Raw genomic sequence first — 16347 nt, 5'->3', positions numbered from 1 at the left:
ATGCAATATCTCCAAGTTTGCAGATGACACTAAGCTGGGTGGCAGTGTGAGCTGTGAGGAGGATGCTAAGAGGCTGCAGGGTGACTTGGACAGGTTAGGTGAGTAGGCAAATGCATGGCAGATGCAGTATAATGTGGATAAGTGTGAGGTTATCCACTTTGGTGGCAAAAACAGGAAGGCAGATTATCTGAATGGTGACAGATTAATAAAAGGGGAGATGCAACAAGTCCTGGGTGTCATGGTACATCAGTCATTGAAAGTTGGCATGCAGATACAGCAGGTAGTTAAGAAAGCAAATGGCATGTTGGCCTTCATAGCAAGAGGATTTGAGTATAGGAGCAGGGAGGTCATGCTGCAGTTGTGCAGGGCCTTGGTGAGACCACACCTTGAGTACTGTGTGCAGTTTTGGTCTCCTAATCTGAGGAAGAATATTCTTGCTATTGAGGGAATGCAGCGAAGGTTCACCAGACTGATTCCCGGGATGGCAGGACTGACATATGAAGAAAGACTAGATCGACTAGGCTTATATTCACTGGAATTTAGAAGAATGAGAGGGGATCTCATAGAAGCATATAAAATTCTGACGGGATTGGACAGGTTAGATGCAGGAAGAATATTCCCGATGTTGGGGAAGTCCAGAACCAGGGGTCACAGTCCAAGGATAAGGGGTAAGCCATATAGGACCGAGATGAGGAGAAACTTTTTCACCCAGAGAATTGTGAACCTATGGAATTCTCTACCATAGAAAGTTGTTGAGTCCAGTTCATTGGATATATTCAAAAGGGTGTTGGATGTGGCCCTTACGGCTGAAGGGATCAGGGGGTATGGAGAGAAAGCAGGAGAGGGGTACTGAAGTTGCATGATCAGCCATGATCATATTGAATGGTGGTGCAGGCTCGAAGGGCCGAATGTCTACTCCTGCACCTATTTTCTATGTTTCTATGTTTCTATCCCTGGTAACATCCTGGTAAACCTCCTCTGTACCCTTTTCTAATGCCTTTACATCTTTCCTGAAATATGGTGCCCAAAATTGTCTACAATACTCCAGCTGATGCCTAACCAGTGATTTACAAAGTTCCAGCATACTCTCTTTGCCTTTATAGTCTATTTCTCTCAGTAACCCACATGCTTTTTTGACCACCCATCAACTTGTCCTGCCACCTTTAAGTATGTCTGTATATGGACACCAACGTCTCTCTGCTCATCTACACTTTTCAAAAATGTGCCAGTCATAGTATACCAGCATGTAGAAACCAAGCGCAGACAGCGGAAGGAACGTGTGGCAAACCAGACTCCCTACCCACCCTTTCCTTCAACGACTGTCTATCCCATCTGTGACAGAGACTATAACTCCCGTATTGGACTGTACAGTCATCTGAGAACTCATTTTTAAGAGTGGAAGCAAGACTTCCTCGATTTCAAGGGACTGCGTATGATGATGATGATGACCATCTTTCCATATTAGTCCTCCCAAAGTGCATCACTTCATACTTCTCTGCACTGATCTCCATTTGCCACACTTCTGCCCATTTCACCATCCTGTCAATGTCAGCCTGAACTATCCGCATCATGATCTACTATTTTGCCAAGTTTTGCATCATCTTTAAACTTTATAATGCTGTTTCCTACACCTAGGTCTAGGACATTTATAAAAATTGCAGACAGTAATCACCCTAAAACTGACCCTTGAGGAACAACAGTGCCAACCAACCCCCAGTCTGAAAAACATCCATCTACTACCACCCTTTGCTTCCTGCCACTGAGCCAAATTTGTATGCATACCCCCACTTTCCCCTTAATTCTATGGGCTTCCATCTTCTTAACCTCCCGTGTAGTACTTTATCAAATGCCATGGTCTCTGTATTACAGGAAAAATGCTGAATTATTGGAGGGGTCCATACAAGACTGATTCTTGAACTTACAGGGCTGAGTTGAGGACAAGTGGCCCACCACTTCATTCTCTGGAAAAGAATGAGTGGGGGGAGGGTGGGAGGGTGGAATTTGAAAAATGTTTGCAGGTAATGAGAATGAGCATCCATGAAAGTTCATCCATTGGGACATGGTTTAAACTTAAGGGTGTTAAAAGAAAATGTTTTTTTTTAAGTAACGGTGATCGAATTGAAGAAAAGATCAGCCGGCCATGGCATGTTTTAAAAAAGGACTGAATGAACTATCAGCAAAAGGGTTTCAGCGTTATTAGTTCCAGGATTATAATAAGGAAACTGCTGGGTCATTTGGAAGGGTAAGCCAGAGGAACCAATGGTCTTTTCCTGCTTGAAATATTATGTTGCTATATAGAAGGCTCTAAAGGTCTAATGCAATAATTTAATCTCTTGGCCTTCTTTACCTGACCATTTGGATTTTATCCTCTCTTTCACCCACCACGCCAAAAAAAAAGAGGAATAAAAAAAGTCAATGCATGTTTTATATAGCATTTGGATATAAATGCTATATAAAATTGTATAAAAAAAAGTATATAACTTAAAAAAAATCATAGACAGTTGCATAAAAGGCTAAATGTTCCAGATGCATCTGATGAATCAACATCAGAGGATCCTTTTCAATAGATTTTTGATCTATTAAAGTAATGAAAAACCACTAAATGAACTCTGATAGATCTGAAAATCAAGAATAAAGATATATTTATTTGCATGTCGGTCTGATTCTAAAATAACTGTACCCATCCTTTCCAGGTCATTCAATCCAGGCTGAAATTCAATATCCCAACCAGAGAGAAAAACAACATTGTCACAAGTAAATTGACCTTGCTTAGGAAATCGTGGAATCAAGGCAGTTTGTGACCCTTGATGATATGTCCTAATAGGGAAAGAAACAGATGAAAGACAATGCTAACAGATCAAGTCTATAAGGAAGGAATATAGACATGACTCTGGGTATGAGGGATCATATTGACAGAGTGTGCTGTATTTGTGGCCAACTGTCTAAATTACATGGGACCGTTCCAAAGTAGAACATTAATTTTCCTTGTTCTCAGAATTGCCTATCCACTTGCTTCCTGTTCATATTTTTGCCTCTGTGCTCTTGCAGCCCTCTTCTATGATCTTCTTCCTTTACTGGAATATCAGTATGCTGTTCCCTTCACACTTCTGGTTGTGCAGCCTTCTCACACCAGAATCCTCTTCCAGGCCACATCATTTATACAACTGACTTTTTAAAAAGATGCCTTGGGAAACCAGGATGAAATTTCCATGCTATAAAAAACAGCTCTATTCCCTATTGTGAGAAGATAAGCTGTGCACATCCAACATTCTTGATCGCTGCATAAGCAAGGAAGAAACCAACTTAAAATAGAGTGGGTGAAAGGGGAACTTAATCACACATTGGGCTTGAAAGCTGATTCAGTCAGTTAATCAGAGACATACTAGGTGACTCAGAAAAGGTATAGATAAATGAATATTTTTTTAAAAGTTACTTAAATAAAACACACAATTTTTAAAAGTACTGTGTAACCCAAGTTAGAAAAATGCAAACTATAACCTAATTTAGGTTTTATATATTTAGAAAATAAATATAATTTCTTAATTTAAGGAATTCCTCTAAGTGACAGATGGGAAAATTGCCTCCAGACAGAACTGTGAACTAAAAAAAAAAGAATGAATCAAGCCATCATTCCCAAGATGGTCTAAAGGTTATTCTGCAGAAAAAATGGAAAGTGCATAAGATTTCCACATGTGGTTCCACAATCACTTCTGGTCTGCCCTGTGGCTCCACCTTGGACCCCTCCTACATTCAACACCTCAGTGACGAGAGGCCCATGAATATGGATTGAGCTTAACATATATGAATGACGCCCAACTCTACATTTCTATTAATACCAGTTAGGCTGCTGCTGCACAATTCAACTGGCTGTCCAAAATAAAGTCCTGGTTGAAGAGAAACTTCCTATACTTCAAAGTCAAAATTAATACAATGTATACTGTTGTATACATTGTTATTAGCACTTATGTGCTTTTGGTGTTTTCTCCATCAACCTTTCACCAGATCCTTCCTTCCTCACAAACTCTATGATTCTAACTTCCAACATGCAAGTGCATTTTCCATTTTATCACACTAAATTCCAAAGTGCGCATAATCAGCCTGTTCTTTAACACTCTGCTTTCCCTGGCTACCGATTGTCTTTTTAAAAAAAAAATCTATTCTGGTGCTTTTTCTAGGTGTCAGCTTCGCAGGAGATAGTTGGTGTAATGTATGCACCTGTGAGTTTGCCCATTGGTTTGTTGAGCTGTTGCATGATGCGTGGCTTAGCCAGTCACGTGATATTCACAAGACTCAATAAAACCCCAGTCAGTTGGGTCTAGGTCTTCCACGATGAGGTATGCAGTTGTGAGCCTAGTGGATGAACTGGTAATGTGTAGTGTGATTGTTAAACCTTTGTTAATAAACCAACTACTGATAGCAATGTGTTGCTATGAATTCTTAAGCAAAGAACCCATGAAGCAAATACATTACAGTTGGCTGATCACGCTCCATTGAAGGTTCATGGGACTGAGGTGGTATAGTACTTTGAGAAGAATGCCTGGATGCTTGGCACATGCTGCTGTCCTGAGAGATAACAGAATCATGCAACGGTGACTTCTGGGTGACTTAGTCCGCTTTACCTTTATTGTCCTTCTCCTGTGCTGCCCATGGTTGTGGTGGATCTGCAGGAAAGGAGGTAGAAGCCAAGAATGGATGAGCATCAGCCCCATAGGATTAGGGAGACCGAGAAGCAGGTATGCCAGGGTGATAAGTGTAGGTGTGCAGTCAGTAACCTGGCACTGGCAAGATATCACTGACCTCGTCATTTCTTAGGACAAGCGCCAAATGCTACAAGCTCCATGGTCTTCCCGTTGAAGTAGGTGAGGTATGCTACATCAACTTGCATTTACAGTGCTGTTTTAATGTCGTAAAACTTCCCAAGGTGCTTCACAGGAGCGTCATCAAACAAAATTTGACACTGAGCCACAAAAGGATATATTAGGGCAGATGACCAAAATCCTGGTCAAAGTAGTAGGTTTTAAGGAGCATCTTAAACGAGGAAAGAGAGGTAGAGAGGCAGAGAGGTTTAGGGAGGGAATACTAGAGCTTAGGACCTTGGCAGCTGAAGGCACAGCCACCAATGGTGGAGCGATTAAAATAGGAGATGCACAACAGACCAGAATTGGTAGAGCGTAGAGATCTCAGAGGAGTGTAAGGCTACAGGAGGTTATAGAGATAGGGAGAGGCGAGGCCATGGAGGGATTTGAAAATAAGGATTCGAATTTTAAAAATCGAGGTATTGCTTAACCAGGAGCTAATGTAGGTCAATGAGCACAGGCAGCAGAGTTTTGAATGACCTCATGTTTACGTAGGGTAGAACATGAGAGGCCAGCCAAGATTGCATTGGAATAGTCCAGTCTTGAGGTATCAAAGGCATGGATGAGGGCTTCAGCAGCGGATGAGCTGAGGTAAGGACGGAGACGGGCGATGTTAGAGGTGGAAATAGACAATCTTAGTTATGTCACGGATATGTGGTCGAAAGCTCATTTCAGGGTTAAATATGACACCAAGGTTGTCAACGTTCTGGTTCAGCCTCAGTCAGTTGCCAGGAAGAGCGATGGAGTCGGTGGCTAGGGAACAGAGTTTGTGACGGGAACCGAAGACAAAGGCTTCCGTCTTCCCACTATTAAGTTGAACAAAATTTCGGCTCATCCAACGGTCTGACAAATTAGAGACAGGGATCAGGAGAGGTGGTACAGCTGGATTCATCAGCATACATGTGGAACCTGACATTGTGTTTTCGGATGACAATGCAGAGGGGCAGCACATAGATCAGAAACAGGAGGGGGCCAAGGATAAATCCTTGGGGGACTCGAGAGGCAACGGTGCGGGAGCGGGAACGGAAGCCATTGCAGGTGATTCTCTGGCTATGACTGGATAGGTAAGAATGGAGCAGGCGAGTGTAGTCCCACTCGGCTGAACGATGATGGAGAGGCATCGGAGGAGGATGCTGTGGTTAGCCGTGTCAAAGGCTGCAGATAGTTCAAGAAAGACGCAAGGTTGGGGAAATCCCTTTTTGGAGCTCTCCCTGTGTTGGGAATTGTATGCCAATTTGTCCTGCAAGAAGATAGAGTGAATGAGGGTAATGCTAGCAGTTGAGAAATGTATGGCAAATGGCATGGGAGAAGTGAAATGAAGTGAAGATGTGGTAATACAAGTCTGTTAAAGTGCAGGAAGAAGTTTCACGGTTGTGATGCAAGTAATTGATGTGAAGGGAGCTGGGCAACCATAGTGCTAGATGCCAAGTTGAAATCCCGCTTCACCAGTCTGTGAAGGCTTAATTGAGCACACATTGCTTTAAGAGGGTGAAGAGTGTGCTGGTTATCAGGGTGCACAAAGAGGAAAAGGGAGAGAGGTGCTGTATGTTACTATGTCTATCCTGCTGAGAATGTGGAATTTTCTGCAGCATTGCTCTGCAATCCTAGGGGGTGAGGGAATTGGCAGTCAGTGCCACTACCCGCCATGCGGCACAAGTGATCATTCTATGCGACTTGGTGGAATCCACATCAAGGATTTTGTTCGCTCTACCGTTGAAACCCTTCAGGAGGGCTGAGAGGTCTAGGCTGAGTGAAGTTGTGTATTCTTCTTCCCTGGTTTGGTGCCATGCCTTGCTGACCTCTGGGCACAGATGATGCTGGAGTGGTCATAATTCTGTACCAGTTGAACAAGCATTTGCGAAGATATGCAGTGAAGTTATTAGAGGGTGAAATCAAAGAGCCATGTACTGTTCCTCTCTTACAGGTTTGTCCCACAATCTGCTGAAGAGTGCAGGCTAAAATGTATTTTTCACGGCTGCACTAAAGTCTGCAGAGGATGAATTTGCTTGGGGCATCTCCTGCTCAACTGCTATATCTTTGGTGTAAACTGGGTTCCTGATGAATTTTCATAGTTATCCCATGGAGCAGGAGAAGCCAAAGAAGAGTCATTTCCCCCCCTACCCCACATAGTTCAGCTGCTTACGCCCATTTTATACTAGTTTTAACCAATGGAAATATAAATAAGATGATCCAAGAACCTTTGGGTAGAGTTTCCCTCAGGGTGCAATTGGAAAATTGCGCCCAAAATTTAAAATTGCACTGGCTTGGGGGAGGCTAGGCTTGAAGTTTCCGCTAAAATTCATTTGCATAATCACAAACATAAAAACTGAACCAATGGAAATGAGCAGTATAATAGAACGCAATTTGTTTCTTGTTATTTTCTTTCCATTAAACAGTATTTGTTGATGTATCTGAGTGTGGTCACCTGGTAGTTTTATTAACATGCTTAAAATGGGACTATCACCAAAAATAAGCATTTTCAATAAGGATGTTCAGTTCTCCACCCGAGTGTAACTCGATGTAAAATCACTGAAAATGACCTTAAAAAAAAACTTATACTGAACCATTTAACAGTTTCACTGGTGTACAGTCAGTTTCTTAGTAAGTGTAATATTTTTTAATATGAAAAAACTTGTTAAACGTGCCTGCCAGTGCCTGTGTGGTTAAGAAAATGAGTGCAATTTGAAGCGCTTTCTTGAACCAATGCAATTGATGGAAACTCGCAATTTAGAATTGGGTCATGGCCAGTTTTGTAGGCAGATGTGAACCAGTGCAAAAGATTGCGATAAAGACGAGCGCAAGTGGTTTTGGGCATAACTCCCTTTCTTCAATATTCCTTTCCTTATTTTTACTGCAATAATGTATTGTGTATTTCTACAATAAAGTGCAACTGTCACCTATCTGTCCATCTTGCTGAAAAAACCCTCGGTCCTGCAATCTTTTATAACCCATGTCAAAATATGCTACACTCTCCAATTTGCAGCATCAGCAAATTTCAATATTGATCACACAATTCCCAAGTCCAGATTATTTATGCATAATGAATAAGAGCAGCAACTAATGTCATATTACAAACTCTAGTCATTTACTATTGTCCAGTACTAAAACTTGAAGAAACACAGAGGGGTGCAACCAAATCTGATGCCATTTGGATGTTGAACTTGTATATTGATATCTTCTGAGGAGGACACGTGCCAGAAGGAAATATATCTTCCTCTACCTTTCCCCTCTAAATTAGTAGGCCTGAAGTGGTTATCTGCACCAGTAAAATCCTCAAGTACATGCACTGAAGCAAATGAAACCACAGTATATGCAGCAGAAAGAACAAGTGTTCACCGCAAAACCTGCATTAAAGGACTGACATGGGCTGGTAAGAAATGATCTACAACAACCAAGGCCAACAGAGAGTTGTACAAGCTGCAACAAAATAGCCACATGGGATGTCAAGTCCTCAATAACATTAAAGCTAATATTTCCACCATGAATAATTTTAAGAGTCATTCTGATCGAAGACCTCATGAAAAGGTATTTCAAGCTCTGCATGATTTACGAGTTTTGGTTTTAACCAGTGCTTTGGAGATACTTTTAACAAAGAATTCAAGACAATAACTTCCAATGATGCTTCCAGATATGCCTGTCAACTGTAGCACTGTTATGAGTAGACTATTCAAGGATCTATTTAGAATGAGTAATTTGGGTCAACAGCTACCCTAAGGTCAGATGTTGGTAAATCAGCAGATTGGTGTGTCAATTGGAACTATTTTGGAAGACATTCAAGGCAATGCAACAAAAATTAAATGTTCTAGCAAGAAAATAGAACATAAAACGTATAACACTAAGCCCAGAGGACACCACTGAAGTTACACAATTTACAAACACAAGATTGTTTACAAGAAACTCTGCAGTGTTATAGCAATATTGGACATTGCTGTAAATAACGGGAAAAAACCCAATGAAGAATTGAGAACTAGTCTGTGGACAGAGTTCTTATGCAATGCAACAATGGAGGAAGGCCACACATCAGAGTTAATAGCTTAATTGATGTCCATAAAGCAGATTTTATGATTCACAGGTAGGTATAATAGAAGATTTAACAGCCGTTTAAAGCAAAATGTCAGTTTTATGGTTATAGCACCGGTTGCATATATCTCCATATTTTCAAGTCTGACATTAATCCAACATAGGTTCCAAAACAATTAAGGAAGTGCCATTCCAACCAAACCTCATGCCAACCAGTTCCTACATAAATGAAAGGAAATGAAAGTCTGAAACTATTGCCAAAACAGACGTAATTTACCTTTCTAATAATCTTGAAATCTGGAATAAAATGCTCAACTATAGACTTGAAAGCCTATGCATAACAATTCTTCAAAAGCCAATACAGGAAAGTACATAATTAAAGTGAACAAGTAACTTTCTTTTTCCAGAAAAGGCAGTTTCTTATCAAGATTATCAAGTGATTACAATTTGTTCAGTACACACACAGTGGTCTAGAAATTTCTATTTATTGCGACAGGAGTTCTGATAAAAACATGAATTAGAGATTTGAAGAGCCAATTCCTTGAGGGAGGGAGAGATGGGTCCACTTATAGGCTGACCGCAACTGCACCAATATCACCACCATCACCTTTAAAAGGCATATCAATGGGACTTCCATTAATTTTACCTATATCTGCTTTTGCCTAGAGATTAACACCTGCCATTCTTTCCAAGACTCATTCAAAATGAAAAACAACTTACTAGAATTCATACAAACTTGTTTTAGATAAGTGTGAACCTGGAACCAGAAAGTGTTACAGGTCATTCAGCCCATGACATCTCTGCTGTCTCTCAGAGTTATCCACTTGGACCCATTCCCCTATCCTTTCTCCCCACTCTTCAATGTTTCCACGCTCCCTCCCCACCAAAATGCTTTATCTAGTTCCATTTAAAAAGCTATTATGGATTCTGCATCTACCACTGTTTCTAACAATCCCTCTGTATAAAAATAATTCTAACTTCTCCCTTTTCTTTTGGTGATGATCTCAAAATTTATGCCATCCGATTGTTGATTCACTGAGTGAAAATAATTTATCCTATTTATTTCAATAAAACCCCTCATAATTTTGAACATCTCCATCCAATCTCTTCTTAATCTTGTTTATTCTAATTAAAAGATCCAGTTTTTCTAGTCTCTCTTGAGAACTAAAGCCTCTCATCTCCATTATCATCTTAATCAATTTCTTCTGTATGCTCGCCATCAAAACTGGACAAAATATTTTAAACTGTGGCCTAACTAATGATTTTAAAGGTTTAGCACTTCCTATTTGCTTTTGTACTCCATGCTCCTATTTATAAAATATAGGATGCTACATATTTATCAATTTGTCTGCCCACTATTAAAGATCTCTTTATCTGAACTCTGCAGTTTCTCTGTTCGTCAACTCCTATTAAAATGCTATAATTTAGTGTGTATGTCCTCTACTGATTATTCCTCCTAAAATGTTTGAATTTGTAGACAACAACAGCAACTTGTATTTGGATAGCGCCTTTAACATAGTAAAACTCCCAAAGTGCTTCACAGGAACTTTAACAAACAAAATTTTAGACTGAGCCACATAAGGAGATATTAGGTCAAATTACCAAGAGCTTAGCCAAAGAGTTAGGTTTTAAGGAGCGTCTTAAAGGAGTAAATAGAGGTAGCGAGGCGGCGAGGTTTAGGTAGGGAATTCCAGAGCTTAGGGCCTCGGCAGCTGAAGGCACAGCTGGCAATGGTGGAGCTATTAAATTAGGGGATGCAAAGGAGATCAGAATTAGAGGAACGCAGAGATTTCAGAGGATTGTGGGGCTGGAGGAAGTAAGAGAGATAGGGAGGGGCGAGGTCATGGAGGGATTTGAAAATAAGGATTACAATTTGAAAATCGATGCGTTGCTCAATCGGGTGCCAATGTAGGTCAGTGAGCACAGAAGTGATGGGTGATCGGGACATGAGTTTGGATAAGCTTATGGAGGGTGGAAAATGGGAGGCTGGCCAGGAGTGTGTTGGAGTTGCCGCCGCCTTCTTCCGTATGGTTGTAGCAAAGTAAAGCAAAGCAAATGTCAATATCCAAGTTGGATAGCCAGGCCAAAGCTTCTGGTGTAACAGCGTGCATATCTTGTAGGTTGCCTGTGAATATCCTCTGAAGGCAGTGCTCAATGCTGTGCTCCAGGGTCTGATTAGGAGCTCTACAATCGCATGATGGGGATACTTTAATCTTCCATCTATGGAGAAGGTGGCAGCATCTACCATGACCAGTTATCCACTTTTCTGAGGAAGGTTTTATCCTTCAGGTTGTACGGTGGGATCCTCTAAGGAATCCATTCCGTATGTCACAATTCTTCCAAGCATTTTGCCATCGGTCATCAAGGCTGAGGGGAGATCGCTGAAGGGCTTCGGCGACAATCCAAAATGGCCTTCTAGATTTGAGATGGGTTGGTGGTAGGTTGTTCAAGTTGGCGTGGATTGGCATGTCTTTGCTGGTGTGGTGGTTGTATTCTCTGGAGACTGCATATTCGCGGTGTAGGTGTGTGATGTTTGCAAGCACGGGCAGCCAATGTGTTGGTGTACCGGTGATAATTCTCACAGTAGAACAGATTTGACTTGCGAACTTGATAGCCATGCTAGAATTTGAGCATCTGCTGCCCATGTGGATCCAACGAGTTTCTGGATCAATTTGACCCGATAGTTTCTTTCCAGAACCAATGAAAACTACGTGTAGGCCTAGCCATCCAAGTATGCCAAATTAACATCGAAGGCATCGCTCGTTCAAAATGCAAATACCTCAAAAGGTTACTGAAGAATCACAGCGCCGATGTCCTGGTGCTTGAAAAAACACACATCGAACACATCCACCAGTTCTACACAAGAGGACGTATCACAGGTTTTGACCTATTCGCTTTCAAAAACCATCCCAAATATGGCCTGGCATGCCATGTCAAACAAGGTATCGAAGGCTGCACTGAACGCGAGCATACCAGTATTGCCGGAGTTTTCACTACAGCAATACGTGTAGGAGAGCTAACAATCTCCAATGTCCACAAATCACCATTCGTATAGTGGCCTGACCCACCGCTCCCTCCTAGTCAACATCAATCCATCCATCTCGGAGACTTTATTAGCCACCACATAATATTTGGCTATGCAGACACCAACTATAATGGAAAAGCAATTGTGCAGTGGGCTTCACTAGAGAATAAATTCCTCCTTTTTGACGCCAAAGATTGAGGTACGTTGGAATAGTCAAACCTAGAAGTAACAATTGCATGGATGAGGGTTTCAGCAGCAGTCCAAGCCTGGATGTTGTCCAAGTCTTGCTGCATGCAGGCAAGGACTGCTTTATTATCTGAGGAATTGCAAATGGGGCTGAACACTGTGTAATCATAATCGAACTGCTCCATTTCAAAACAATTCCTTCAGCGACCTCTTCAGTTTGTCAGACATGACTTGCCTTTTACAAATCCCTACTGTCAAAATGTTTCTCACCATTGAACAATATTTGTAGGCATATAATCACTATCACATTCCACATTCTCAAATGGATTAGGCTAAAACCTTCTCTATAACACAAATGTTTGTTCAGATATATTCCTCATAAACACTATATAATTCAAACAGAGTATTAAAAAACATGGAGTGTTAAAACTACCATTACAGTGGACAGTAGTTTCGAAATAAAATTAACATTTAAATACCCGTTCTTTGCAAGCTCCTTCAGCAGACATCTGACTATAATTTTGGTGTTAATTTGGAGATGAAAACAGCAAATGCTTGGGAAACTAATTTCAGTTTAGAAACGTTTGATTGTCACTGTAAACGTGGCACATCAGATGGATTTACAGATTCCTAAAGAATTTATGTTCAAAACTGCAAAATGCTTTACGGACAATACAAAAAGATTCGATTTATTACAAATACTGTATTGATAAACTACTAAATCAAGGCATGAGAAATCAACCTGAAAATATATAGCCAACAAGGAAATTTACGTGACCACAAAGAGAAAAACAAAGCCATGCACGGTTTGTTAAGCTAAATGATACTGTTAAGCTGTTTCAGTATGGTCTGTACCAATATTACATATTAACTATGTTTACAGTCCAAATTATATTAAATACTGCGGAAGATAGAAATCTGAATTAAAAAACAGAAAATGCTGGAAATACTCAGCAGGTCAGGCAGCATCTCTGGAGAGAGAAACAGAGTTAACATTTCAAGTCGATGACCTTTCATCAGAACTGGAAAAAGTTAGAGATGTAACAGGATTTAAGCAAATACAGAGGCAGGGAAAGATGGGAGGCGAGGAAAAAACAAAAGGGAAGGCCTGTGATAGGGTGGAGGGTGGAAAGCAGGAGAGATTAAATGACAAAAGGGATGATGATGAAAGGCATGGTAATGAAACAAGTAAAGAAAGAAAAGATGGGTCGGAAGGAGGTGTAAATGGGATTAGAATCATCAACAACAGCTGTCGTCCGAGAAAATAGGGGCAAAGGTTATAATCTGAAATTGTTCAACTCAACGCCGAGTCTGGAAGCCTGTAAACTGCCCAATAGAAAGATGAGGTGCTGTTCCATGAGTTTATATTGAACTTCATTGGAACAGTGCAGTAGGCCGAGGACAGAGAAGTCAAAGTGGGTGTTTGGCCTCCCCAATGTAGAGGAGACCGCATAGTGAACAGCAAATACAGTATACTAAATTAAAAGTACAAGTAAATTGCTGTTTCACCTGGAAGGAGTGTATGGGGCACTGGACGGTGGGAAGGAAGGAGGGAAAAGGGCAGGTGTTGCATCTCCTGCGCTTGCACAGGAAGGTGTCGTGGGAAGGGGAGGGGATGCGATAGAGAAACGTACCAGAGTGTTGTGGAGGGAATGGTTCCTTTGGAATGCTGAAAAGGGAGGATAGGGGAAGATGTTTTTGGTAGTGGGATCATGCTGGAGTTGGCAGAAATGCCAGAGGATAATCCCTTAAACATGAAGGCTGATGGGATGGAAAGTGAGGACAAGGGGAACGTTATTGTGGTTCTGGGAGGGAGGCGAAGAGGCGAGACCAGAAGTGCGGGAAAAGGAATGGACATGGTCGAGGGCCCTGTCAACCACGGTGGAGAGGAATCCTCGGTTGAGGAAAAAGAAAGACATATCGGAAGCACTGATATGGAATGTGGCATCGTCAGAACAGATGCGGCGGAGACGGAGAAACTGGGAAAATGGAAGAGTCCTTACAGGAAGTGGGGTGGGATGAACTGTAGTCACGGTAGCTGTGAGAGTTAGTGGGCTTATAGCGGATATTGATCAATAGCCTATCCCCAGAAATGGAGACAGAGAAGTCAAGGAAAGGAAGGGAAGAGTCAGAGATGGACCATGTGAAGGTGAGGGAAGGGTGGAAATTGGAAGCAAAGTGAATGAAATTTTCCAGTTGGGGGCAAGAGCAGAAAACAGCACTAATACAGTCATCAATGTACCGGAAAGAGTTGAGGAAGGGGACCAGAGTAGGACTGGAACAAAGAATGTTCCACATATCCCACAAAATAGCAGCCATAGCTAGGATCCATACGGCTCCCATAGCAACACCTTTCAGTTGGACGAAGTGAGTGGAGTCAAAGGAGAAGTTGTTCAATGTGAGAACAAGTTTACTTATTAAATAATATTTCATAGCATTACAGTTCATGCCCATTCTCTTATCACTTCCTAAATTAATAAAAATAGAATACATTTTGCACCGCCCATAAATACACTACACATATTCAGCATTCATACTCTGTTTAATTTTCACAAATAAACACGTTTGCAACCAAATGGATATTCTTGAGAGAAATGCAGTGGGAGTTATTATTTCTGATCTACTGACAGAGTCAGAATGGGCAGTTTTAGGTGGAGTGAGTGGGACAGCATAGATGTTGACGAGATTAGCCCCAAGAAGAGAGGATAGGACTTGAGAAATCCATAGGCTAAAATGAAGAAACTGTTGTAACTTATTTTCTGATACTAAATGCAGCATAGATATACAAGTATTACAGGATTTCAGCTTTCAAAGTTGGTATTTTTGTGATGCAAAAACCCCAACTTGCAAGAAATGAGATGAAATTGATAATTGTAGCATCAAATTACCTTCACTATAAAAAGAACTTGATGTATCACAGTCTGCTGATTCATCATGGTTTGAAGCTGGTGCTTGTCGCTCAGACATATTGTTGTCATCAGTTAGATTCTCCTCGCCTTCCTCCATTTCATCAACGGAACCTTTAAACAAAAAAAATTCCTCTGATAAATCACACACAAAAATCCCCCAAAAATAGTGATTGAGAGATTTTCTTGGTTCAATATCAAATTTCCTCAGCTAACAAACTAATCATGACTAATGGTGATCCACATAAATCAAAGCTTATTTAAGAATATTTTCATTAAAATATTATTTGATTACCAATTCCTGGCACATAAATTACGGCACGGAAGGAAGTCACTGAACACTTGGCACATGTGTTTGTGCTAACTTTTTAATTGAAGGTGTCTATTGGCAGATGACGTAAATTTGATTATTAGAGGACAACATATTTGAATTTGCAAATACCAGCATTAGGATTGTAAAGCAGAGAAAATAATTACAGATGTATAGGTGCCAACAGACTTGTACACCTCACTCACAACCTTTAGCACAGCAAACAAGGAGTTACTCAGCTTCTGGTAGACATTTTGGCTCAATTTTGGCCGAGCCTGTTTTTCGGCGCACTTAACCGAGTTGCGGCACTTATTTACGTCCCAAGATGCGGCAAAAAAAAATGTTGGAACTTTGGCAGCTGTCTGACCTCTTCACTGCAGTCGGGCAGCGTGGCCAGTCAACTCGGAGGATGGAGCCTGCATTCTGCGCTGGAAAACGTGCCGGGACGTTTGCACGTGCACAATGGAGTGTGGTGCTGTCCGCGCATGAGCAGTAGCGCTGCTGCGAGTTGGCAATCGGCCATTTTTAAAGAACTAGTTAGCTGCTTGTGTTTTGGTGCCAGAAGAAGTGCTGTAGTAGGAAAATCACTGCTGAATTCAAGAAGCACTGCTCTGTTTGGTAAAATCAGTGCTGCATGCCAGCAGAAGTGCCAGAAGGAGAGCTGTATTTGGAAAAATCATTGCTGTATGCAAAATAAGTAGTGTGTGTCTGGAAAAATCACTATGTCTAACAGCATTGGAAAAGTGCTGTGGGTGTCTCAGAGCAGCTGCAGCATACAGCAATGCAGCAACATGGACCAAGAACAAAGAATTTCTTGCTGGAAGAAGTGGAGATACTAGTTAATGTAATTGAGAACAGATGGCAGGAACTGGATACCAGCAGAGGTCGCACAAAAGTGCCACCCAAAGAAAAGAAGAAATCCTGGACCAAGTTGCAGAAGATTACTGCGCAGTGGTGAACACCAAGAGATCTGGAGGCCAGTGTAAAAAGAAATGGCAGGACCTTGGTCAAGTAGTTAGTGTAAGTAATATTTTCATTTATTCA

General features: G+C 41.3%; 1 protein-coding gene across 4 annotated transcripts in view; it reads right to left on the bottom strand.

Moving 5' to 3' along the window:
• zfpm1 (zinc finger protein, FOG family member 1) overlaps positions 1-16347 on the bottom strand; it is a 193101-nt gene that overhangs the window by 100075 nt on the left and 76679 nt on the right. For all 4 annotated transcript variants that reach the window (XM_070898136.1, XM_070898134.1, XM_070898137.1 and 1 more), the window contains exon 2: positions 14976-15107. In XM_070898136.1, coding sequence (XP_070754237.1) covers positions 14976-15093 — 118 coding nt within the window. In that variant the 5' untranslated portion in view covers positions 15094-15107. The remainder of the gene's footprint in view (positions 1-14975; positions 15108-16347) is intronic.

The sequence above is a fragment of the Pristiophorus japonicus genome, chromosome 13, assembly GCF_044704955.1.
Source record: "Pristiophorus japonicus isolate sPriJap1 chromosome 13, sPriJap1.hap1, whole genome shotgun sequence".
Lineage (NCBI taxonomy): Eukaryota > Metazoa > Chordata > Chondrichthyes > Pristiophoridae > Pristiophorus > Pristiophorus japonicus.
This window is presented reverse-complemented; position numbering and strand designations above follow the sequence as displayed.